This window comes from Rhineura floridana, chromosome 3, assembly GCF_030035675.1.
Source record: "Rhineura floridana isolate rRhiFlo1 chromosome 3, rRhiFlo1.hap2, whole genome shotgun sequence".
Lineage (NCBI taxonomy): Eukaryota > Metazoa > Chordata > Lepidosauria > Squamata > Rhineuridae > Rhineura > Rhineura floridana.
This window is the reverse complement of record NC_084482.1, coordinates 62,383,241-62,409,015: the sequence shown is the minus strand read 5'-3', so window position 1 is coordinate 62,409,015 and position 25,775 is coordinate 62,383,241. Positions and strand designations below refer to the sequence as shown.

The 25,775-nt window shown below is 45.3% G+C and overlaps 2 protein-coding genes across 5 annotated transcripts in view; one reads left to right on the top strand and one right to left on the bottom strand.

Annotated features, from left to right (window-relative positions):
- Window positions 1-7,773: 7,773 nt before the first annotated feature.
- Window positions 7,774-25,775, top strand: part of QRICH2 (glutamine rich 2) — a 76,389-nt gene continuing 58,387 nt past the window's right edge. For all 3 annotated transcript variants that reach the window (XM_061616289.1, XM_061616288.1, XM_061616287.1), the window contains exon 1: window positions 7,774-8,867. In XM_061616289.1, the coding sequence (XP_061472273.1) occupies window positions 8,262-8,867 (606 nt within the window). In that variant the 5' untranslated portion in view covers window positions 7,774-8,261. The remainder of the gene's footprint in view (window positions 8,868-25,775) is intronic.
- LOC133379976 (uncharacterized) lies at window positions 15,842-24,187 on the bottom strand. 2 transcript variants are annotated; one of them, XM_061616290.1, is made up of 2 exons: window positions 23,877-24,187; window positions 15,842-18,276 (listed from the first exon to the last, which is right to left on the bottom strand). In XM_061616290.1, the coding sequence occupies exon 2, from the start codon at window positions 17,908-17,910 to the stop codon at window positions 16,159-16,161; it is 1,752 nt and encodes a 583-aa protein (XP_061472274.1). In that variant the 5' UTR covers window positions 17,911-18,276; window positions 23,877-24,187; the 3' UTR covers window positions 15,842-16,158. The 2 variants fall into 2 exon arrangements, with proteins under 2 accessions (XP_061472274.1, XP_061472276.1); XM_061616292.1 differs by having other exon boundaries at window positions 17,871-18,276.

Genomic DNA, 25,775 nt, shown 5'->3' with positions numbered 1-25,775 from the left:
CATAGGCGATACTACCTCTGGTTATTTTCAACAAGCCTGAAAGCCTGAGAGCAAGGATGAGTTAAGTTTTCTTGAAGGTCTTTGGAGAGCCTTGGCAAGACGCCTGGCACAGCCTCAAGGCCAACACCTGCTACCAAGTCAACCAAGTGAGATAAAGGCTGAAGAAGCTCTTGCCAGCCTTCTGTGGGGGTTTTGATTCTGTGTGGAGAAGGAGGTGTCGTGAGGGAAAAGTGAAACCGTTTGTCTTGTAGCCTGTAAGCGTTCATGCCTTAATGTCCAAGTAAAGGACTCTTAAACTATCTCTTGCCTCTGGAGTTTCTTGACCGTCTCAATCTCTAATGTAAGCTGCGCTGATCACGCAAACATCCGCAAACACCAACATCTGTCAGACCGTATCTCCCTATATGAACCTGCCCGGGCCCTGAGATCTTCAGGAGAGACCCTTCTTGCAATCCCAACACCTTCACAAGTGCAACTGGTGGGGACACGAGATAGGGCCTTTTCGGTGGCTGCCCCTAGGCTCTGGAACTCCACAATGGCCTTCTCTGTGCAGTCCTTCCGCCGACAACTAAAGACTTTTTTCATCCGGCAGGCCTTTGGAACTGAAGGCTTTAAGGGTAGTGATTGAAGAGGGTGCTGTATGTTATTGTTTTACTTGTATGCTCTTAAACTGGGTTGTAGTATTTTAAGTGTATGTCTAATTGGTTTTAACTTCTTAATAGTTTAATTCTGTTTTAATGCTAATTTTTATATGTTTACATGTTTTATATGTTTATATGTTCTTAATGATATGTACTTACTTTTATCTGGAAGCTGCCTTGAGTTCCAGTTTGGAAAAAGGGCGGGGTATCAATAAAGATAATAATAATAATAATAATCCTCATCATGACCATCTTCCATCTAGGAATCTATGTCCTCACTGTGGGAGGCTGTGTGGATCCGGAATTGGCTTCCACAGTCACCTATGGACCCACCATTAAAGACCTTATATTGGAAGACAATCTTACTCGGCCACAAGTGATCGCCAATGAATGACCCTTGGAAATCCATTGAGATGAAAGGTGGGCTATAAATGTTCTTTAATAAAATAATATAAAACATTAGAAAAAATGTGAAAGATGCTTTTGGACAAAATCTAATTTAAACAGCAGCAATTACTATGATTCTATAGAGCAGATTGCTTGGGAACAAAAGAAGGCTAGAAGAATCCTGTGTTTTTTTAAATTAATCTATACAACTGTTTCTGGTGCTTATCTGATCCAGCTGGTAAGGTGTACTTAAAGACTGTGATGCAGATACATATACACCAGAGCAAGGGTACAGTGTGTAAAAAACAGAATACTTGTGGACTGTCATACTAGGTTTTTTCAATAGCTGTCTCTGTTCTGTTTTATGTGATGTGCTGCCACCTGCAGGATGCTTATGCATGTCTTAATAAGGATAGCTTGCAGGTGAAAGGGTGAGAGAATACAGTAATGGAATCTGATAATCGTTTAATAGAATGCATTTGCTTGCAGCTCAACCCAATGCATTTCTTCTAAGTAATCACTCCCAACTGTTGACAGAATTGCAAACTTAAAGTGACTTTCACCATTCAGCTCCCTGCGTTAAGTGGTGGTATTCATCTATTCTGATCCTGAAGCAATATTGAAAAGATCCTCAATTTTTGATGGGGCAGAACCCACTTTATTTATTATTATTTATTTTTATTACTTGATTTATATCCCACCCTTCCTCCCAGAAGGAGCCCAGGATGGCAAACAAAAGCACTAAAAACACATTAAAACATCATAAAAATAGACCTTAAAATACATTAAAACAAATTTAAAAACATTTTTTAAAAAAACTTTAAAGACATCTTTTTAAAAAGGGTTAAAAAAACATATTAAAAAGCAATTCCGACACAGACTGGGAAAGGTCTCAACTTAAAAGGCTTGTTGAAAGAGGAAAGTCTTCAAAAGGCGCCGAAAAGATAACAGAGATAATATTTAAGGGGAGGGAATTCCACAGGGCAGGTGCCGCCACACTAAAGGTCCGTTTCCTATGTTGTGCAGAATGGACCTCCTGATAAGATGGTATCTGCAGGAGGCCCTCACCTACAGAGTGCAGTGATCAACTGGGTATATAAGGGATAAGACGGTCTTTCAGGTATCCTGGTCCCAAGCTGTATAGGGCTTTGTACACCAAAACTAGAACCTTGAACATGGCCCAGTAGCTAATGGGCAGCCAGTGCAATTCTTTCAGCAGCAGGGTGACATGTTGGCGATACCCTACCCTAGTGAGCAGTCTCGCCACCACATTTTGCCCCAGCTGCAACTTCCGGACCAATGTCAAGGGCAGACCCACATAGAGCGCATTACAGTAATCCAGCCTGGAGATTACCAGTTGTTGTTTTGATGCTGTCTGGGTTGGGGGGCAGACCAGGATTCTAGTATGTCTGTGTGTATATATGAGTGTGATAATATTTTAACCTTGCTTGGCTCTTAAATGTTGACGGTTTTTTCTTTCTTTTAAATCTGTGTCATATGTAATTAGCATCTTGACTTTAGTCTAAATCACCTACCTTTGCTTTTGCTTGGTATGGCTAAAAGTGATAATAGAGAGGGAGATTTAAATCAACTGACATTAAGATACAACATAAGGATTTATCTCTCACACTCCTGCACAGATTCTGCAAGTCTACAGGTTTGAAAACCTAATGAGGCAGCTATCTTGGATGGAATCCATGTCCTATGGTACAATCTGAGAAGTGCTTTGGAAGCTGCTCTAGGTTGACTTTCTTGCTCCTTGACTTTTAAACAGGGATGTAGTCATCCAGGGTTGCGGTGGGTCATAGACCCCTTACTTTTTTGGGAGCAGGGTCCCAGCCAGGTCCCTATGTATAAGCCAATCACCCTGAAAGGTCCTTTTGTGCTGATTGGAGCCAAACAAAGTGAAAGGAAGTAAGTCTGCCATTGAGAAGACTCTTCTTAGTAAGCACACAGCCTCCCCTTTCATGTCGATTGATTCCTAGTGATGTCTGTTGTAGTGAAATATGGACTCAGAGACATCATGGAGACCAAGGGAGACAAAGGAAAGTGGAAAAGAGGGAGTGGCTATACGTGGGTGTGGATGTGAGGGGGCCTGTTATGTCTATTGTGAAGAGACTCTGCACTAGGGACCCTGCACTTCTGAATTTGCCACAACACTACTGCTTTTAAAAGAGCTCCTGTTAAGCTAAACATGGACAGCTTCATGCCAAGAATGAAAACAAAGTATTCGTCGAGAGGAGAATATGAAAGGGAAGCAATGGCTGCTAGTTTGCTTAATTAAGCCCTACAAATCCTGTCCCACCTTCCTCTGGCTGTCTCACTGGTTGGTGATGAAGGCACATCTTTATTCCTGTAGGCTTTTGCCTGCTAAGTACTCAATGCTTTATTTAAAGTGTGTTTGATCTGTGGTCTCTGCTTCTTATTTTTTTAAAAAGTTGTATTTAATGTATTTTATATGATACTGAACTAACTATTTGAAATGAATGCTGATGGAAGTTAAAGAGGAAAGCGCAAAAGCAGGACTACAGCTGAATGTCAAGAAGACTAAAGTAATGACAACAGAAGATTTATGTAACTTTACAGTTGACAATGAGGACATTGCACTTGTCAAGGATTATCAATAACTTGGCACAGTCATTAACCAAAATGGAGACAATAGTCAAGTAATCAGAAGAAGGCTAGGACTGGGGAGGGCAGCTATGAGAGAACTAGAAAAGGTCCTCAAATGTAAAGATGTATCACTGAACACTAAAGTCAGGATTATGCAGACCATGGTATTTCCGATCTCTATGTATGGATGTGAAAGTTGGACAGTGAAAAAAGTGGATAAGAGAAAAATCAATTCATTTGAAATGTGGTGTTGGAGGAGAGCTTTGCGGATACCATGGACTGCGAAAAAGACAAATAATTGGGTGTTAGAACAAATTAAACCATAACTATCATTAGAAGCTAAAATGATGAAACTGAGGGTATCATACTTTGGACACATAATGAGAAGACATGATTCACTAGAAAAGACAATCATGCTGGGGAAAACAAAGGAAGTAGAAACAGAGGAAGGCCAAAGAAGGGATGGATTGATTCCATAAAGGAAGCCTCAGACCTGAACTTATAAGATCTGAACAGGGTGGTTCACGACAGATGCTGCTGGAGATCGCTGATTCATAGGGTCGCCATAAGTCATAGTTGACTTGGAGGCACATAACAACAACATTTGATACTGTGATTTTTTCAAATGTTCTAATTTACCCTGAGTAGCACAGAAGCAGTAGAAGGGTAGGGCAGATTATTTTAAGCGCACAAACTAGGCCCAAAGAACCCCAGAATTCAGCAAGCAGAAACTAGAGCTGCCACGATGAACTGAAATGAATGACAGCAATGGAGATGTCCAGTTCTGCGCAAGTTGCTTCTAATTTTTGCTGAGAAGTGATAGCTATGTGTGAGATCTTGCCATCTGACTAATGAGAGGAGTGAATAAAACATTGTACCCAATAAGAGGCTGGGAAGAATATTGTCAGCTGGCAGAGTAGATGGGAGAAATCACAATGTACTTGGCTTTGTTGTGAGAAGAGGCTGATAATGTTTTCAAGCGACTTGTGTGACAGCACATTGTACGGATGCCGGTTCCACTTTCTCCTGGGAGAAAGTTTTGAGGCTGAAAGGTGGAGAAGTCTTCTTTGAACTCAGTGGGATTTACTTCTGAGTAGACATGTATAGGATTGTGCTGTTGGTCTTGCTGGGCCTCCTATTGTTTTCCTTTTCTCTCCCACCTCCGTTCTTTCTTTTTGCTATTCCTCGCCTATGGGAAACTGAGGGGTCCTTGAACTGTTGGCTGACTACATTGGATTGGTAGCTATGAATTCAGTGCTAAAATGCCAAGAACAGCTTGGAAACTTAGGAACGTAGGAAGCTGCCTTATACTGAGTCAAACCATCAGACCATCCACACTGAGTGGCAGTGGTTCTCCAGGGTTTCAGGCAGGGGACATTCTTAGCCCTGCCTGGAGATGTTGGGGACTGAACCTGGGACCTTCTGCATGCAAAATAACACTGAGCTATGGCCCTTCCCTAGCCTACGATCCTTTTAAACTCAATGGAGTAGAGGGAGTGTTAGTGGAGGGATGCAGAGTAGGGTTTCATGATATATTTATTTTTATTTAAATGTTGTATAAATAGTTGCTTTGCCTATTCTTTTATTCACATTCCACTGTCATTATTTACCGTACATTAGCTTCTCAATTACATGGAACTGGTTGTAATTATGGAATTCTTGTGCAGTTATTTGGCCCTGTAGTATTAATTTACTACTGTTCCTGTTGTGAGCATTGTGTTTCAATAAACTATTTAATTGGTTTCATTTAGTCATTATTTATTTATTTTTTATTTATTTATTTATTAAATTTATTTACCGCCCGACTAGCAATAGCTCTCTGGGCGGTGAACATAAAACAGCATAAAAATACAATAAATAACAAAACAATACTAAAATACAAGCAACAATCCAACACAATAAACATTTTTAAAATTAAATCAGTGTAACTTAAAATGCTTCAGAGAATAGGAAGGTTTTGACCTGGCGCCGGAAGGAGAGCAGAGTCGGCGCCAGGCGTACTTCCTCAGGGAGACTGTTCCATAGTTCGGGGGCCACCACTGAGAAGGCCCTAGATCTTGTCATCACCCTCCGGGCCTCCCTGTGAGTTGGAACCCGGAGGAGGGCCTTCGTAGCAGAACGTAGTGCACGGGCCGGTTCATATCGGAAGAGGCGTTCCGCAAGGTATCGTGGTCCCGCACCGTATAAGGCTTTATAGGTTAATACCAACACTTTGAATCTAGCCCGGAAACATATTGGCAACCAGTGCAAGCTGGCCAGAACAGGTGTTATATGCTCGGACCGCTTGGTCCTTGTCAGCAATCTGGCCGCCGCATTTTGCACTAGTTGTAGCTTCCGAACTGTCTTCAAAGGTAGCCCTACGTAAAGCGCATTACAGTAATCCAAACGTGAGGTTACCAGAGCATGTACCACTGATGTAAGGTCCTCTTTACTCAAATAGGGACGTAGCTGGGCTACCAACCGAAGTTGGTAAAATGCATTCCTAACCACCGAGGCTACTTGAGCCTCAAGTGAGAGGGAAGAGTCTAAAAAGACTCCCAGACTACGAACCCGGTCCTTTAGGGGGAGTGTAACCCCGTCCAGGACAGGGTATATATGCACCATCCGATCAGAGAACCCGTCCACCAACAGCATCTCAGTCTTGTCTGGATTGAGCTTCAGTTTGTTAACTCTCATCCAGTCCATTGTCGAGGCCAGGCAACGGTTCAGCAAATCGACAGCCTCACCTGAAGAAGATGAAAAGGAGAAGTAGATCATTTGTCTTTGATCCTTGTCCCTGGTTCAGCTTTACCCACTGGGGTGCAAATTTGAACCCAGGTGAACACTGATTTCTCTCTTTTGGTTCACTCACATACACAAGAATATAGTTGCAGCATCCTGCTATTCCTAATATCAGGCTCCTTTGCTTTTATTGTACAGTGATTGGGTCCTGAAATTTCCTACTCACTGCTTGTGAGCTATCAAGAAACTCATTCCCTCTCTCGCTCATATTATGCTGCTTGTTCAGTTTGCATCTCAGATCTGAGAGCACTACAGTGGCCAGCTGTGCAGTGCACCTTTAAAATGGTCCCTGAGCACATTACAAGCTATATATAGAAAATCATTTCACCTCCACTGCAATGCAGTCAGGCCAGAAGTAGAATACTGCTATCTAGCTAAACGCTTAGGAGAAGCAAAGAATCAATATTGCAAAGATATATTCTTGATCACACAGGTCGGGGTTTTAGAGAATCTGTCATTGTTGTAGTTGTTTTATTATTATTATTATTATTATACCACTACCTGCCCTTCACCAGCAGGTCCCACGGCAGATGACAACATATAAAAAGACAGTTAAAACAGCAATCAATATCAACAGCCCCTACAAAAGCCCCAAACAATAATTCAGTATTGATCTGTATCAGAAATCAGCCAGGATTCTGTAGACTTATGAAACAAATCTTCAACATTAATTACTTCTCTTTAACATCTATAAGAACTACTGCCCTTAATATGCATTTGCTGTGTAGATCGTAGAGCAGAGGTAGCCAATGTGTCTCCGGTGTGATTGGATTGGATGTCATAGAGCTTTGAAAATAATAAGCCACCGTGAGGGCTCTGTAAAACTTGCAGGTAAACTTAAAAACGTTTAATGTATAAATGGATGAATGCCACCAACAAATATAGTAGACGAGGGGTTCAGTGAAAATTAGTATATATATTTATTGCGTCTAAATTTTATTTTATACTTTGAATCTACTGCTCGGAAGCGGTTGCTGTTTCTGTGGAAGGAAAGGAACACGGTGTGTGATGGATTCAACCAGAACACACCTGTTGTTGTTACGTGCCTTTAAGTCGACTACGACTTATGGCGACCCTATGAATCGGACAAATACAGAAACGCACACATGCCTGCCTCGGTTCTTCCATTTCCCTCTTTTTAACAAGAGCGAGGAAGGGAACTATTTCGCGTGGCGCAACCAGTTGTGGAACGCGAAAGGTATGGCCTGATCGCTTAGCAACCACAAACGCCGAATTCTGTCAATCAGCAGCCGATGATATAAACAAAAGCACATGGGCAGCTCTTGCGACCAATCCTGGAACGGGGCGGATTGTTAGGTAACCAATGGAATGTAAATTCGAACAGGGCTGGAATGATACGATGGACGTGGCTCTTTTTGGAGCGCGGGAGAGAGCTGCTCCGTTTGTTGTTTGTCCAGCCTTTGAGCGGCGCTTGGGGCAGACTCTCTAACGCAATGGCGAGGGGCTGAGAGTGCGGTTGCTTAGGTTAACGGGAGCTTTGAAAGAGCCGTTTAAATAGGGGGCTGATCATTTTGAAGAAAAGGAACGATAGTCAAATGGAGCAAAAAACAAACACAAGAGGCGCTCTTATTAAGTGAAGTGTTTATGGCGTGAGCTTGCTCACATTAGGATTGATTTTCCCCCTTAATGCTCCAAACGGTTCTTGTAAAAAAGGAAGATCTTTTATTGATTGAACTACTATTCCATCCCCACGTTATATTTTTCTGAGGGTTAATAATAGATGAGAACAGATTTCTATATCTTTTAAAAGATTTTATTTTTTAAACAAGACAGCTAGCAGTTATTACAAAGCAAGAATTTGTTGAAAAGGGTGCAGAAATGTCTCTCAAAGTCACCTTGTATGAACTGGCAGACCTCTCCATAGGGACTCCTGAGATTGGCATTGTCAATTTCAATGCCCTCCACACCCTCCTCCATGCCATCCTCGGACACCTCAACCTTCAGGATATAGAAACTGAACTCAAGATGGACAGGGGTCCACCATCTAAGCCACAACTCATGGCTGCAGTAGCTGCTGCTGCTGAGAAAGGTTTGGGGGGTTTCTTATCCCAAGAAGTATTATGGAAAGACAAGGAGGACAAAGGGGAAGTTTCAGGAGAAGATGTAGATTCTCGACTTACTGATTTAGAAAAGAAATTGTATCTGATGCAGGCTAATCTCCAAGGCGTGGCTGATCAGGTCCAGGGGATGGAAGATCAGGTTCAGGGAGTGCAAGATCAGGTTCAGGGAGTGCAAGGTAAAGTGCAAGGGATAGGGAAGAAGCTTAAAGGGTTTGAACAACAGATCGCTGGCCTGGAGAAATTGCCTTCTGGAACCGACTTGATGGAAAAATCCAAGAGCGGCTCTGCCACTGCTGTGGCTGATATGTGGCAAATGATGCAGATGCAGAAGAAAGTTGAAGCCAACGAAGTCGGTGTCAACCAGGTATGTGAACTGTTATAACAGGGCCATTAGCATTTCAGTGACATGCAATGTTTTATATGGAACTTAATCAAGATTAAGTTGGAGGGTTTGTCATTTGTTTTTGTTTTTAAATTAAAATGATTGTCATCAGTTTGAATGTTAGTCTAAATTTTGAGGGAGGCATGATGGCATGGGGCTATTTAAGAAAGGCCCCAGTTGGCTGCAGGGATACAATGCAGCAAGCTGTCAATCACACCTTTCTGAAAGTTTCATCTCCCCCTCCACAGAAGGGGTTTCACTGTCAGCTTGTGTTGGAGGGAAGAGGAGAGAGGAAGATAATGATTATAGGTTGTTATGTTTTATTGGTAAGCCCCATAACCTGTTAGTTTATTTTTTCTTCTGTTCAACTTTTCATCAATAAACTCCACTTTGTTTATTCAGGAGTGGAGAAATTGTAACCCTCCAGATGTTGTTGGACTACATACGACTCCCATCATTGTTCACAATTGACCATACTGATTGAAGCTGATGGGAGATGGAGTCTAACATCACCTGGAAGGCCATAGGCTCCCCACCCTAGTTTGTTCCATTCAAGAGAGTCTGCCACAGCCTCACTGTGTTTTAGACCTTACATTAGCATTCTATCCTTAGGGGCACTTTAAGATGAACTCAGTTTATTATCATGAAACATTACTGTTTTTATTAAGGTATTTTTAAACATACTTCCCCACAACAGTTACAGGCTGGTGTACAGCAAAACAAAATACAACCAATTCAGACAAATTCACATAAAATACCCATAACTATAGTAGCAGCAGCATACTTAAAACTGACTTCACCCATCACAATTCTCCACCTCTAAAAGCCTTACAAAAGAGGTGCATCTTCACCTGTCACCAGAATGAATACACTGGCAGAGGCAAGGTGCCCCTCCACAAGGAGATCATTCCATAGCCCTGGAGCCACCACATGAAGGCTCTTCTGCATGCACCTGCACTTCACACCTCATTCAGAACAGGGATCATGAAGACAGCATCACCTGCTGATTGTAATGAATGGGCAGATTGATATGGGAGAAAGACCTCTCACAGATATTTGGGCCCCAGGTCATTCAACATAAGCACCTTTAATTGGGCCCAGAAGGCAATAAGCAGTGTAGCTGATTAAGAATGGGAATAATATACAACCAGTCTTTTGCTTCCACCAACACCCTGGCTCCTGTATTTGCACCAGTTGCAGCTTCCACACTTTCTTCAAGGCAGCCCTACACAAAGCATGTTACAGTAATTCAACCTGGAAGTTACAAGAACATGGATAACTGTAGCCAGGCCATCCCTGTCTAGAAAGGCCATAGTTGGGGCAGCCTGGGCATAGGCACTTCTAGCCACTGAGGCCACCTGAGCTTAAGTGACAATGATGACTTCTAGGAGTACCCCCAAACTATGAACCTGCTCCTTCAAGGGGAGTGCAGCCTCATCCAGGCCCACAAATCCCAGACCTGGGGACCACCCACCCACAGTACCTCTTTCTTGTCTGGATTCAATCTCAATTTATTGGACCACCATTACCACTCCAGGCATCAATTCAAGAACTGCACTGTCTGTCCTGATACTGACAGAACAGAGAGAGTTGGGTATCATCCACATGTTGATAGCACCTCACTCCAGATCTCCTGATGACTGCTCCCAGTGGTTTCATATGGGTATTAAATAGCATTGGTGGCAATATTCATTTCTGTGGAATCCGGAAGGATATTTCGTATGGGACCAAGCAAAAGTCACCTAATGCTACTCTCTGGAACCACCCATGGAGAAAGAAATGGAACCACTGTAAAGAGGTGCTCTGGTTCAGGAGGGATACCATGATCAATGGTATCCAAAGTGTCTGAGAGGTCACGGAGAATCAACAGAGTGACTTTCCCTGTCCCAATAAAGGTCATTGATTGGGCAACCAAGGTTGTTTTCATCCCATAACTAGACCTGAAGCCAGACTGAAATGGATCTGGATCATTGATTTCATTCAGGCACGCATGACACTGCCTTGCTACCACTTTCTTGAGCACCTTGACCAAAAAAAGGGGACACTAACAACCAGGCGGTAGTTATCCAGCACTTATGGATCCTCTTAAAGAGGGGGCCCACTACAGCCTCCTTCAAGTCCACTGGACACTCCCTCCCACAATGAAGCATTAATCACTTCCTGAAGCCACCCAGCCAATCCTCTTGGGCTTCCTTTTAACAACCAAGAAGGGCAAGGGTCAAGAAGGCACGTGGTGGCTGAACTTCAAGCTGTGTGTCCCACATCATCAGGCTACAGCAGTAAAGTAACTAACCACAAGCACAACACATATTCTTAAAATATACTTACCCACCACTACCACCTTCCATCCACATGATATCACATTTCTTCATGGTAGATGCTTGCTCCATCCTTAAGGTCACTAAATGCTGAGATTAAGAAAGTGTTGCCCTGTGAGTAAATTTGGCTTGTAAAGCTGGTGGATTTGTTTTCTGTTAGTAGAACTTGGGTCACTTTTTCAACTTGTGTGTGTGGTGGTGGGGACACAAGAACAGTGTGCCATGGGAGAATCCCACACTGTCATACCTCTGGATGCTTCAAATGGAAGAAAATGATATTTTCTCCCACTATAGTCTCGTCTGCTAGACAGGCTGGTGGGAAACCAGTGTGGGCTTGTAGACACTGGATGTGCTAAGTCACTGTATCCAATCCTACAACCAGTGTTATGGGAATGGGGCTGTGTTTGAATCATGGTTGTTTTAGCCAGTTTTCATTACAGGCTTGACTTGTATCATTTTTGCAAGTTTCCTTTCACCAGTTGCAATAAGGGCAAGAGGCAGATTAGGTCTTCATTGCTGTTTCCTGAAATGTGGTGTTGGAGGAGAGCTTTGTGGATACCATGGACTGCGAAAAAGACAAATAATTGGGTGTTAGAACAAATTAAACCAGAAGTATCATTAGAAGCTAACATGATGAAACTGAGGGTATCATACCTTGGACACATAATGAGAAGACAGGATTCACTAGAAAAGACAGTCATGCTGGGGAAAACAGAAGGGAGTAGAAAAAGAGGAAGGCCAAACAAGAGATGGATTGATTCCATAAAGGAAGCCACAGACCTGAACTTACAAGATCTGAACAGGGTGGTTCATGACAGATGCTCTTGGAGGTCGCTGATTCATAGGGTCGCCATAAGTCGTAGTCGACTTGAAGGCACATAACAACAACAAAGCAAAGAACCTGAATCATGCCATACACAGCTCTCTGATTTGAACGTGAAGAGAAGGTGTTTATTTTCGTATCATTTAAGAGGATACTGTGCCTGTGTTTCATTCATTAAAGGAGTATTGGGACTGGCTAAAGTGGAAAACTGGATAGGTGTCAGTAACAGTGTGTGCCCCCGCCCCTTGCCCTGTATTATTGCTGGTGAACCAAAAACAGTTCAACTTGTGAACTGTGAGGTATGCCAAGAATGGCTCCCAGCAGAGATAAGCTATGCAACAGGCAGCTGCTGGAACAGTTGTAATATCTTGCATTCCTTAAGTTTCCATTAGTTCTAGACGCTTCAGTGAGCCGGACAGGTAGAGACTCATCTCTTTCTACTTCAAAGGCTGTTTATTCTTGCCTATGCTGAGAGCTCAGTTGGATGGGTAGATGGAAGCTTCCTGTATACCTTGAACAGGGCTGGCTGCTGGCCCTACCATTAGATAGAGCAGGCATGGGGGACCATTTTCAGGGCCACATCCCCATCTAGGCAACCTTCCAGGGACCATATGCCAGTGGTCAATGAGGTGAGAGGCAACGTTGGGTGGAGCAATTAATGTAAATTTTACCTTTGTACAGTTGGCATTATCACAGTTGAAGGACACACTCCAGCTGGGCAAAAAAACTCAAGGAGGAAAGAAAGCAGGGGCACAGGCCTAGGGAGAGAGGGTGTGGCTGGGAAAGAGATGTGGCCTAGAGAGAGTACTGAGAGCCAGGCAGAGAGACTTGGAGGGTCGCATTTAGACCCCGGGCCTGAGGTTCCCCACCCCTGAGATATATATATACATATAATACACACACACACACACACACACAATATATATATATACAGGGTTAATCGCAACACACCATTCAGTTTTGTTGAGCCCTCCTAGCTGAGGCCCCTCTGTCCTACAGAACTCAGAAAGACAAGTTAAAGTTTTCAAAGAGGATTAGACAAATTCATGGAAGAAAAGGCTATCAGTGGCTACTAGCCATGATGGCTATGCTCTGCCTCCATAGGTGGAGGCAGTAGGCTTCCAAATACCAATTGCTGGAAACTGCAGGTGGGGAGAGTGCTCTTGCACTCAGATTCTGCTTGTGGGTTTCCCATGGACAACTGGTTGGCCACTGTGAGAAGAGGATGCTGGACTAGATGGGCAACTGGCCTGATCCAGCAGGCTCTTCATATGTTCTTAAAGCAAATTTAGGGGAAAGGCTGTAGCTCAGTGGTACAGCACATGGATCACATGCAAAAGGTTTCAGGTTCAATTTGTGGTGTCTCCAGATAGGGCTGGGAGAAACCCTGGAGAGTTAGCTGGACCAAAGGTGGGTTCAGTATAAGGCAGCTTCCTAATTTCCTCAAGGGAGTGCCAATACAAGGCCCTGCCAGTCTGATGGCTGGTGAGATGTGTGGTTCCCTGAATTTAAGCTTGCAGAAAGCTGGCCTATCCTTTCAGTTAGCTTCACAGGCGTAAGTGGAATAAAAGTTTAACTCCTGAAGTGTCTAAACTTCTGACCATGACAATGGGGTGACATCCACCCCCATTTCCAGACCACCCATTCCTCCATCTGGAGCAAAAACCAAGTTGAGGGTGTGCTCTGCCCTATGGGCCAGTGACAACTTGAGACAGCCCCATGGTCGTCATGGCGGCCATGAAGTCCCGAGCCAGAACACTAGAGGCAGCCTCAGCATGGACGTTGAAATCACCCAGCACTATTGTTCTGGGCTCCTCCAACACCACAGCCGAGACATCCTCCACCAGCAGGGTGGAGGGTACACCAGCAGCAACCCTAGTTTCCTGTCTCCTTGGCCCGACACCAGGTGCAGGCCCTCACAGCCAGCTCCAAGACAGAGTGGTTTCCTGATGACAGAGATGGAAGTTCTGTAGACCACAGCAACTCCTCCTCCCCCCCCATCCCTGCAGCCTGTGCTGGTGTTGCACCAAGTATCCAGGTGGGCAAAGCTGGGTCAGATCAACTCCTCCCAGCTCACCCACCCAGGTCTTGGTAATGCACACCAAATCGGCACCTTCTTCCACAATCAAATCATGGATGAGAGTGATCTTATTGTTTACCAATCTGGTGTTAAACAACAACACACACAGGCCAGTGGGCACAGCAGATGAGCAACGAAGAATCCATCCATGAGAGGAGTGGCAGCAAGAAACAAGACGTAGATAGCCCTGCCCTTGACTTCTATGGTAATTCACCACCTCCCCATGGATATACCTCCCTCTACCCATGATGACTGAGATTGGGGTGGCATCACCCATGTCCCTCCTTACTAAGGCTGCTCCTAAACAGCTGATATGGACCTAACAACAGCCCACCAACAAAACCTACCTGAACCAATTATCCCAGTAGACCTCTGCGAGAATTGGTAACAGTCATACCCATTCAAACTTTTTCACACAGGGCCCATCTATTCCCCCTCTTATTTCACACCCAGGGAGGACCAGCCTTCTGCCAGTTACAGACTCTCACTCTGAAGGCATCTGGCGACTTCCTCCTATCATTCAGTTCACTGCACAGACTCTCACCCTGTGCAGGAACTACACATGCACCACACACCCTCCCCACCACTGGTCTCCTCTAGATTGGTTTAGCAGAAAAATAATAAAACATTTTTTTAAAAAAAAGGTAATAGAAGGGGGGTAGCGCCCTTACAGGTGTTGCCCCTTTGGTGGCAACCCTGCCATTAGCAGACCCACCACCCAAGGGCAGCTGGGCTTTTATGCCTCCTGACCCACCCATCAGCTGATGCAAGAAGCTGCAAGATTAACTGCAGCCTCTCTCTGGAGCAAGGGTCAGGCAGTGGGTCCCAGTCCTTGCAGCACTTACCAGGGACTTCATCTGTCTTGAGGACAGCAACCCAAAGGAGTGAGCAGGAAGCACCCAGATGCTCAGATACTCACTCCCAGGGCAGGTCTTCTTCAGTCCCCTAGTGCTGCAGCTGTTCCCCAATGAGCTCCAATCCTTACTGAGGACACTGTAATGTCTGGGTTATGCTCTGGTTTTGGTTTTCTCCATTAGGACTGAATTCCAGTCCTGCTGGACACACCCATAGGCCCAGTGCAAACATTTGAGGTATGGGCTGAGGTGGTCTCTCTCTCCCAGTCACCATTACAGGGCTTTCTGAGGCCCTGTGGGGAGGAGAGAGAAAAAGAGAGAAGACGTAACAGCTCAGCGAACTGCCAGTCATCTAGCCCCTGAGGTGACCTCTCCTTCCCTCAGCCACCAACACAGGACTACTCAAGAAACTTCTTACCCTGAGGAAAGGAGATAACGTTGTTTTCAAAACATATTTTTCTCACTCATATGCTGTCTTAGCTGTTTTAGTATATAGTTTTAATGACTGCCTCTATTCTGTGGGGTGACCTGTACACATTGATAAACATTACAAATTTAGAGTGGATGGTGATGTCAGCGCAGGCTGTGGGTTAATGAGCAGCAAATGCTTATGTCTGGTGACATGTGGCAAAGGCCTTAGTGTAACAAACGCCCACAATATTCGTTTTATTGTTAGGCGAGGATCCGCTCCCAAGTACAAGGTTTCAATATTACTCAAGGAACAACGAAACGGTCTTAAAAGTAAAGCCAGAGTTTTATTGAAGCACTTGCAAGTGGAGAAACGAACAAAGCCGAGTCCGCCCCTCCCTGGTCGCAGCCAGGTCTTATACCCTTGGCACCACATACATCATGCATACATTAACTGTCTGCTCAGCCTACTTCCTTATTCCCGATCTTTTCCATATAAGGTCTTTTTGGCTCTTGGCCACATTCCTGAGACAGGCATTGTCTCTTCACTCGGTGCCATTTGAAGCACTTGCAAAACCGGTTTTGCAAGCCAAGGTAGTTTACACAAACAAAGAGATAGCCAGGCCAGCTTATGTAAACAGCAAAGTACGTGCCTATGGAATGTTCACTAAGTCACCGGTATTGTCTTTATTTTCCTTAAGCCAAGCAAATTCTACAAAAGCCAAATAAGCATTATTTCTTGTTTATTATTTTCTACAATTCCCCCCTCAAGAGCCCATTTTAAATTATACTAAATGGGCTCTTCCTTCTTCTCTCCTTTTGTCTCCCATGGATCTTCTTTATATACCCTTTGATACATTATTTTTCCATACAGTTGCATACTACTTGTTGCTGCATTGTCCGCTATACTACGAATGCCATTCATGATTATTGGTAACAGACAGGGTAAAAGCATACATCCTACTAAAATTAGCATAACTAGTATAACCATAGTCTTCATTCCTCCGAACCAGTTGAACCATGAATTCCAATCCCCAAGATCGAGCCCTTTCCAGGTTTGTACCGGTACGTGTGCAAGCTTCTTCATCCTATTTGCCACATCTTTTACAATCTCACCATTGTCATCTATTTTGAGACAACATTCCGTTAGGTTGAGGAGCCCACAGACTCCTCCCTCTTTTGCCAATAAGTAGTCCAGAGCTAACCGGTTTTGGAGTATCCCCTCTCTCATTTGAGTTGATTGATCAGCAAGCAGAATTAAGGAATTTGCCGTCTGATTAGTGAGAATTTCTACCACAGCTTGTAACCGGATCAACCTATTCAATAAATAAATAGGAGTCCTGTATCCATACATACTATCCTGTGCCCAGGAGGCTGGATCATATGTGGCGATGATGCGTTCAGGTGGCCATTCATCCCTCCATCCATTGTCCTGTCCTCTTGCTAAGTTAACATTTATGGAGCGTTTTCTCTTATCGGTTCGCTCCTCATCGAACACTGGAATTAGAGGATTAAAACTACCTCCTTTTATGGTATAGAGGGGTTGTATGACTCCAACATAACAGGTGCCGGTCCAATTTAACAGGAGAATGGCATACGCCTTACTCCCGCAAATCCAATAATGTCCTTTTAACGCAGGCCTAGTGCTATTATACAAGATCGGGGATTTCTTTTTATAGGGGATATAATAACTGTCCTCTGCCCCAAGGGGTCCTGTACGTATCCGGTACCCTCGCTCTTCATAACTGCATCTCCATATGCGAGAGTCATTTTTATATTTACAGACAGCGTAGTTATTAGTTTGGTTCCATGTAGTCCAATAGTTATGAAATCCCTTGACGACCGTTCCATTGAGGTGCGTCCATAACCAGCCTTGGTCCTTTAAGATCGTGGGAATCGTTAGATTCCTCTCCTGACATTCATTCACCTGGATGTCTACATTGGGATCATCACATTTGGATCTGCATGAACTTCGATTACGTGCATCAGGGATACATGAACACCATGTGCCATTGTTGAGTCGAATATGTGTGTCATTCCATTGAGGGGCCAACTGAGTACAGTTGGTGACCGGACAATCCCGTATGATGCAGTATGAGCGCCATTCCAATGTCCAATTACACCTGCTATTCCCAACTTGCACCCCTCCCGTAACATTTTGATGGATACAGTATTTGCCTACCCCTGCCCCGTGTAACTTCCAGATATGGGGTTCTGTCCAGGTGCTTAAATTGACATGCACTTCACTTACATTACTTAAGAGCCACCGGGGTGCTACCGGGAATGCAACCCACGGCCACTCTGGAAAACCTTTTGGACTCCCACAAATCCAGCAGTTTTTGAGATAAAATACTTTGGACACCTGATGGGCAAGTTCAACAAATGTGTTTGTCCTGTCCATCTCGATGGATGCGGACCTGATATTTCTCAACTGCTCATCGTGAAATCGAGGTTGGTTAAAGAAATTTACACACAACAATACAATTAAAATTAGGGAACATGAGAAAACCGTCCCCAGCCTAAATTGTAATACTGGATTCATGATTATAAACTGTCCCTTCTCCTGGAGAACTTGAGCTTCAGGTCAGAGTCCGACACAACCCTCGAAGACCACTTAGCTTCGGGTTCTTGATTGTTCACCCCGCCAGTTGGAGGGTCCTTCGCTACCCTCTTCTCTGGTTCCTGAATGGTAAGTGGTTCAGATGCTCTCTTTATACGGGAAACATGGATCCATTTGTCGCTTCCCAATACTTTTACTGCTGCCTCCGTCACGAGGGCGACTTGCTTCTCTGGTCCCCAGGTTGGTAGAAGGGGCTCCTTTTTCCACTGCTTGACCCGGACCCAATTGCCTGGACGGTAATTATGGATTGCCAAATCCAGTGGAAGTCTCTGGAATTCTCGACTATGCCTGTGGAGAGAGGAGAGAACATCCTGCAAGGCAATTACATACTCTTTTAACTGTTTTGCACCCACATCCCCTGTTATGGGAGCCCTTTCTGTCTGGGGCCGTGACTCAAGGGGAGGTCGTCCGAAAAGGGACTCAAATGGTGTCAATTTAGTTTTTCCTCTGGGAGTGTTTCGCATAATGGTCAGAGTCAATGGTAAGGCTTGAACCCATTTTAGTGATGTCTCTCGGCACACCTTGGTCAGCAGTGTCTTAATTGTCCGATTGGCGCGTTCTACCTGACCGGATGATTGGGGCCGCCACGGGGTATGTAACTTCCAGTCAAACCCCAAAGCGGAACTTATATTTTTCACAATCTGGCTGACGAAGTGGGGTCCTTGATCTGATTCAAAAGTCTCTGGTAGGGAATACCGTGGGATGATTTCCTTCAGTAGGACTTTAGCAACAGTATTTGCAGTGGCATTACGAGTGGGAAACGCTTCTGGCCATCCCGTTAGTTGGTCAACGATTACCAACAAGTACTTATAGCCTTGGTTGCGGGGCAGTTCTGCAAAGTCGATTTGTAACCGTTGGAATGGATAATACGCCCATGGTCTTCCTCCCATTGGCACAGGAGGCTTTGGTGCTGGGTTGACTGCCGCACAAATAGCACAGTTGAATACGGCTCTTTTAGTTTCCTCATACAGTCCTGGTGCCACGACCTGGCGAATTAGGAGATCTCCCAGCGCATTTCCACCCAAATGCGTTTGCGCATGTAAATCCTGTATGAGTTGACAGAGGATCTGCCGTGGGATGATGAGTTGTCCAGTTGGTATCTGCCACCATCCGGATTCTAGTTTTATAGCCTTTTGACCTTGTGCTCTTTCCTCTATTTTCTGAGAGTATTCTGGTGCCTTGGTGGGAAGAGGTAGTTGGATTGCACACATTGTTGCCGTGTCGCTATCGTCTTCAAGTGCTGCTTCCTTTGCCTTTTGGTCTGCAAATTGATTGCCCTGTCTCCATGTCGAATTCTTATCTTTTCCGTGAGCTAGCACATGCACGATGGACACTCTTTTCGGTTCCTGGATGGCGTCTAGAAATTTGATGATCTGCTCTCGATGTTCCACCGGCTGTCCTCCACTCTTCACATACCCTCTTTCTTTCCATATCATTGCAAATGTATGGGCTGTTTGAAAGACATATTTTGAGTCCGTATAGATGGTCACACTTTGGTCCTTCATCATCTTTAATGCTTCTATTGCTGCTGTTAGCTCTGCCACCTGGGCGGAATGCGTCGAGGGTAGTTGGCCCCTTTTAAGAACCTTCATGTTTTCACATACTGCATATCCTGTTTTCCTCTTCCCGTCTATTACCCGGGAACTCCCATCAATGAACACGTGTCTTCCATCTATTGGTTGGTCTGTCAAGTCAATTCTTGGGCATAGGGTGGTATCTAGGGTCTCAATGCAATCATGCTTGAGCTCTCCTGGCTCCGGTAAAAGTGTTGCTGGATTCAGGGTGTTGCAGGTTTTCAGTGTTAGGTCTGGGCGACCCAGTAGTTGCTGTTCATATTGAGTTTGGCGACTCGGACTTAAAACCTTTGATGCTGCTTCTCCTAAGATCCTCCGGAGGTCATGAGGGCCAAGGACTGTTACTGGCGCGCCCATCATGATTTTCTCAGCTTTTGTTAGCACCACTGCTGTGGCTGCCACAATCCTCAGACAAGCAGGCCACCCTTGGGCTACTGGATCTAATTTTGATGAGTAATATCCCACTGGGAGGTGGTCAGGTCCCATTTTCTGTGTCAGCACTCCCATTGCCATGCCTTTTCGCTCTGCCACATACAGTCTATAAGGTTTACTTCCATTGGGCAAGGCAAGAGCTGGAGCTTGTTGCAACACATTTTTAATCTTCTGAAACGATTTTTCACATTCTTTCGTCCAGTGCCACTTGGAGTCCTTCTTGAGGAGTTCATACAGAGGTCCGACATATTCACTGTACACTGGGATCCATTGTTGGCAAAACCCTGTCAGTCCCAGGAAGGATCTTAAAGTCTTAATGTCCCTTGGTGGTGGGACAGCACAAATAGCCCTCTTTCGCTCATCAGATAGCCGGCGCCCTTGGGATGAGACCTGGTACCCTAGATAGGTTACCTCCTTCTGATTCCATTGGACCTTTTCTCTTGAAACCCGGTATCCGCATTTATGTAGGTAATTTAACAGGTGCTTTCCATCTTCGGTACAGGCTTCTTCTGTCGGGCTACATATCAGCAAGTCATCCACGTAAATCAGCAGCGTCGATGGTCTCTTTTCTCGATACCATCCAGCCAGGTCCCTCTGCAACGCCTTGGTAAATTCGCTCGGTGAGCTGACGAATCCTTGTGGGAGCACGCCCCAAGTGAGCTGACAGGCCCGTGGTTCCTCCGGGGCTTCCCATTGGAAGGCGAATAGATCTTGGCTATCCTCATGTAGCGGGATGGAGAAGAAGGCATCCTTTAAATCGAGGACGGTGAAGGTAGTAGATGTAAAGGGTACATATGACAACAGTGTGTGTGGATTCGGTACAACAGGCACATCTTCCAGAACTTTTTCGTTGATAATTCTCAAATCTTGGACTAGCCTATACTGGCCCGGCCGTCCTTCCTTGGGGACTCCGAATATCGGGGTGTTGTGTGGGCTAGTGGTCTGGTGTATCCATCCGTATTCCAAAAACAAAATGATCATTTTATGTAGACTTTGTCGGAGCTCAGCCCTTAGGGGAAACTGCTTTACTGGCGTTGGGGCGGATCCGGGCTTCAATCGTACTTGGACCGGAGTAGCGTTCTTTGCCCTGGCCGGATTGTCTTTTCTTGCCCATACGTCTGGGTGTACATTGGGAATCATGAGGGGCTCCTGTTGGACATTCTTTTCCTTTATCCCTGCAAGTGCCATTTGGAAGGCACATTCGTTCCGCTTGGGGACCTGTACGTGTAATTCATTGTCTTGGAACGTGATGCGGACTTGCAGCTTACTTAGAATGTCTCGGCCAAAAATGGGGAGTGGGCATTCAGATGATATCAAAAATTGATGACTAAACTCTGTTCCTTTATCGTGGAACCTGACGGCTAGGGGTTGTGAGACGGGTATCTTCTGCTTGTTGCCTTCTATTCCCATCACGGTGGCAACTTGAGACGTAAGGGGTATCTTTTGACGGGAACAGGTCCGGGGCATCATTGAGAAAGAGGCGCCCGTATCAACCAGCCCTTGTAAAGGGTTTCCATCGATTGTTAACTTTAGCATTGGCTCTGCCTGCGGACCCCCCTTGTATCCCGTCCACCTTCATTCAGAATCATACTCTTCTATAAATTGCACCATTTCCTTGGGTGGGCCTTTCCGCATTGGCTGTTCTGCCCTCTTGCCTTCCTGCCATAACTGGTGGTCAGCTCCCCATTCCCGATTCTCCGTGGTCCTTACTTTACAATCCCGAGCCCAATGGCCCCTTTTGAAACACCGGGCGCATTGGTCTTTCTGTAATGTGGGGCGGTCCCTGGCTCCCCGCTGACTGACATGTCTCGGGGGTCCATACCCCCCTCTCGTACCTTGAGTGGCGTGGGTAACTCCCTCCACAATTGCGGCTGCCATCATACCGTATTCTTTCTTCCTAACCTTCCCTTCTTCCTTCTTCACTTGTTCCTCCCTATTCACATATACCTTGTAAGCAATCTCTACTATCTGTCCCATACGCATGCCCATCACTCCCTCTATCTTCTGTAGCTTCTTTCTAATATCCAAGCAACTTTGACCAATAAATAGAGTAATCAGCAATCTCTGATTGTCTTCCGAATCTGGGTCTAAGGCCGTATATTTCCGCATTGTGATGGTTAATCTTTCCAAAAACACAGAGGGTGACTCTTGAGGTTCCTGCTGCACCTGGTACAATTTGGCCATATTCATTGGCTTCGGTATGGCATTTCTCATCCCATAAAGAATGAGTCTTTTGTAATTGGTTAACAGTGGGTGTGCCTCACCGGGGGTAGGTACCCATCGAGGATCTGCTATAGGGAGGACCACTTCAGGTGCCAGATCAGCGGCATTATTTCCTGTCCTTTGGTTTCGGGCTGCCTCCGCCCTTGCCTGGGAAAGAACAAGGCTCTTTTCCTCTTGTGTCAACAACATATTCAAAAGTGTCTGTATATCCACCCAAGTGGGGTTGTGATTGGCAAAAATGGAGTCCCACATTTGATAATGTTTATCTGGGTCCTCCCATAACCCCGGCATTTGGTTTTTCCAATTAAATAAATCTGAAGTGGAAAATGGGGCATGCACAAACGCGACCTGGGCATTTGCGTCCAACACCTCCCTCATTGGTGCCACAAAATTTATTTCCGAAACTGAGTTGGATCTATTCCTCCCGTATTGCTTTCCCCCTCTTAATGTCATGGGATCCTCCATTGTCTTTATAGCATTTATCAGCTCTTGTCTTTTCTTTGCAGTAGCTGCGGGTAACTCCTCCCGTTCCCTCTCTGCCAATTTCTCATAGAGTCTTAACATGTTCTCGTGTGCCGCATCACGTTCCCTTTGGGTCTGAGCCAACTCCTGTAACTGTCGGGACCAAGCCAACTCCTCCCGCACTCTTTCCGCTTGGTCAGGGTGCTCGGGCGGGGCAGTTGGTGGCGGAGCCCCTGCCTGGTCAGCATAGGGAGGCGGGTTCCCTGGTGGTGGCTGCGGAGGGGGCACTATTTGTTGTGGGGGGTGGGGCAGAGCTAGAGCCAGGCCCTCACCTGCACCCTCAGGTGGTGCCGGTGGTGCCACGACCCTCCTCCTAATGGCCAGATCATTAAAATCATCGCTGTCCGGCAGGACAGGTTTTTCCCCTTTGGACTGAGTCATGACCATTTCCAGCGCACATTCTGTTGGCGGATTATGGCTTACTGCCCTCCACCCCTCTGCATAATGCCAAGAGTCAGCCGTCTCTGGTAAGGCATCATACAGAGTGGATATTAGGCGACTGATTTTCTTACTGTCCCAAGTCCCACCCGGTGGCCACGAAATTCCCAATTCCACCCAATCAATAAGACAAAACTGTTCTAATTTCTCCGGTGTTGGTACCGGACCCCCCGCCGAAACAACCCCAATTTTGAAGCTCAAGAAATCACTCAATACGCATTCAAGCAGTGTTTTACACAGTTTTCCCTTTAAAGGCTGCCCACCTCTCCGCTTCGTCTTCTGGGCTGTCCCTTTGGCAACGGCTTTCGACGCACCTTGTCCCATGCTTGGGGTATTTTGGTGTCTAATACGAAACGCTCGTCCTTCAGGTGACAAAAACCCACCCTGTCTGTCTGTAACTATTTATCAGGTGACCCTCCCGGTCCCCGTTTCCCTTGTCAAGTGACCATTTTTCGGTCCCTGGTTCCCCTTTTTTCTTTCTCAGAACACAGACAAGGACTTACGGACGAAAACAGAAAGGACAGACAACTTGCGCTTCCCTGCTGTCATGGCCCGGCCTCTCGCGAGGACGCGGAAAACGCACTACTGGCCAGTCCGCTCTCGCTTCGGGATAACCGTTAGGATTCGTCCCGTCTCATGCACACCTCATACACACTCTTACATTCACAAATTTCTTCGGCCCTGTTCCGGGCGACTTACCCCTTCCGAAGTCTGGCTTTACTCATTTCGATTTCTATGGAGAGGCTTGGCGCTTACCCCGGCGCCCCGGCGCGCCTGTCAACCACGCGGAACAGGCCTCAATGGGGCCCGGAGCGCTCTTTCCGCTCGGCCACGTCGCCCTGGAACGCCGTGGGGCGCTCAATTGCCTGTCCCTTCGTGGTCGCCACTTGTAACAAACGCCCACAATATTCGTTTTATTGTTAGGCGAGGATCCGCTCCCAAGTACAAGGTTTCAATATTACTCAAGGAACGACGAAACGGTCTTAAAAGTAAAGCCAGAGTTTTATTGAAGCACTTGCAAGTGGAGAAACGAACAAAGCCGAGTCCGCCCCTCCCTGGTCGCAGCCAGGTCTTATACCCTTGGCACCACATACATCATGCATACATTAACTGCCTGCTCAGCCTACTTCCTTATTCCCGATCTTTTCCATATAAGGTCTTTTTGGCTCTTGGCCACATTCCTGAGACAGGCGTTGTCTCTTCACTCGGTGCCATTTGAAGCACTTGCAAAACCGGTTTTGCAAGCCAAGGTAGTTTACACAAACAAAGAGATAGCCAGGCCAGCTTATGTAAACAGCAAAGTACGTGCCTATGGAATGTTCACTAAGTCACCGGTATTGTCTTTATTTTCCTTAAGCCAAGCAAATTCTACAAAAGCCAAATAAGCATTATTTCTTGTTTATTATTTTCTACATTAGGACAAGTCTATACTTGATTTCTTAGTGAGTTACCTGGTGCTCTGACTTTTAACTAACCCCCTGGTGACTAATGCATTGAAGAGAGAGATGGGAAATAATTATGTCATCATGTAGATAAATTTGAACTACTATTTCCTGGTTTCCTACTTGAGTGGGCTTCCCCATCAGAGCTTGATAGAAACTTGATTATTTCCTTCAGTAGTTTAGTCATAGTCTAGGCCTTATCAAATTAGTTAAGGAGACCAATAGCAAGACATAAAAGAACCTCACAGTGGACATGTGTGCGAATGCACTTGAACAGGGGTGGGAAACTTCCTTGATGGGCCAACTTTGACAGCTGGACAGGGCAATCCACATGTCACTCACATGACATCATGGTGGCATTACATGTTTGGCAGGTGGGTTGTCCCCCACCTGTCAAAATCCCTTGCATGTGATTCCCAAGCTTGGGAACCGCAGTGGAAAGGATATTGCCAGCCCTAACTTTGCAAGATGCTGTGCACTGTTCCTTTCAACTTCCAATTTCAGAGGTTGAAAGGAACATTATGGGGCACCTTCAAAGAGCAGTGCTGGGAAGGAGAAGTGGTTTCCATTGAATGAAAACCACTTCCTCCTCCTTGAGCAAGGTGTGCTCCTGCTGCCTTTCAGCCCATCATGTGTCACACGTGCATCTGTGGGTCCTGGCATTCCAAAATATCTTCTTAAAGATGTGAGGAAAAAAGCAATAACTAATGCCTGAGGCAGCCCTTAATGAGTTTTATTTATTTATTTAAAATATTTATGGGCTGCTGTTCAGGGTCAATCCCTCTTAAGGTGGTTTACATAGAATAAAAACATAGTTTGAATAAAGTACATTTATATTTGAAAGGCCAACATCACCATCACACTCGTATGAAATTAATTTAACAGCTAAAAGGCATGCCACCGCAGGCACAATCTGCTTCTCTTAGCAGTAGTGTCTTTACATGTGGTGTAAAAAAAGTGGATAGGCCTCTCGCATAATACTAGCACTCGTGGACATCCAGTGAAACAGATTGTTGGAAGATCCAGGACAGATAAAAAGAGAGAGCAGTGCATAGTTAAACTATGGAATTCGCTCCCACAAGATGTAGTGATTGCCACCAGTTTGGATGGCTTATCCTCATAGAGGATAAGGCCACCAATGACTAGCTTAGCCACG

Excerpts from the sequence above, each read along its gene's own strand:
- LOC133379976 (XM_061616290.1), bottom strand. The coding sequence starts at position 17,910 with ATGAATCCAGTATTACAATTTAGGCTGGGGACGGTTTTCTCATGTTCC.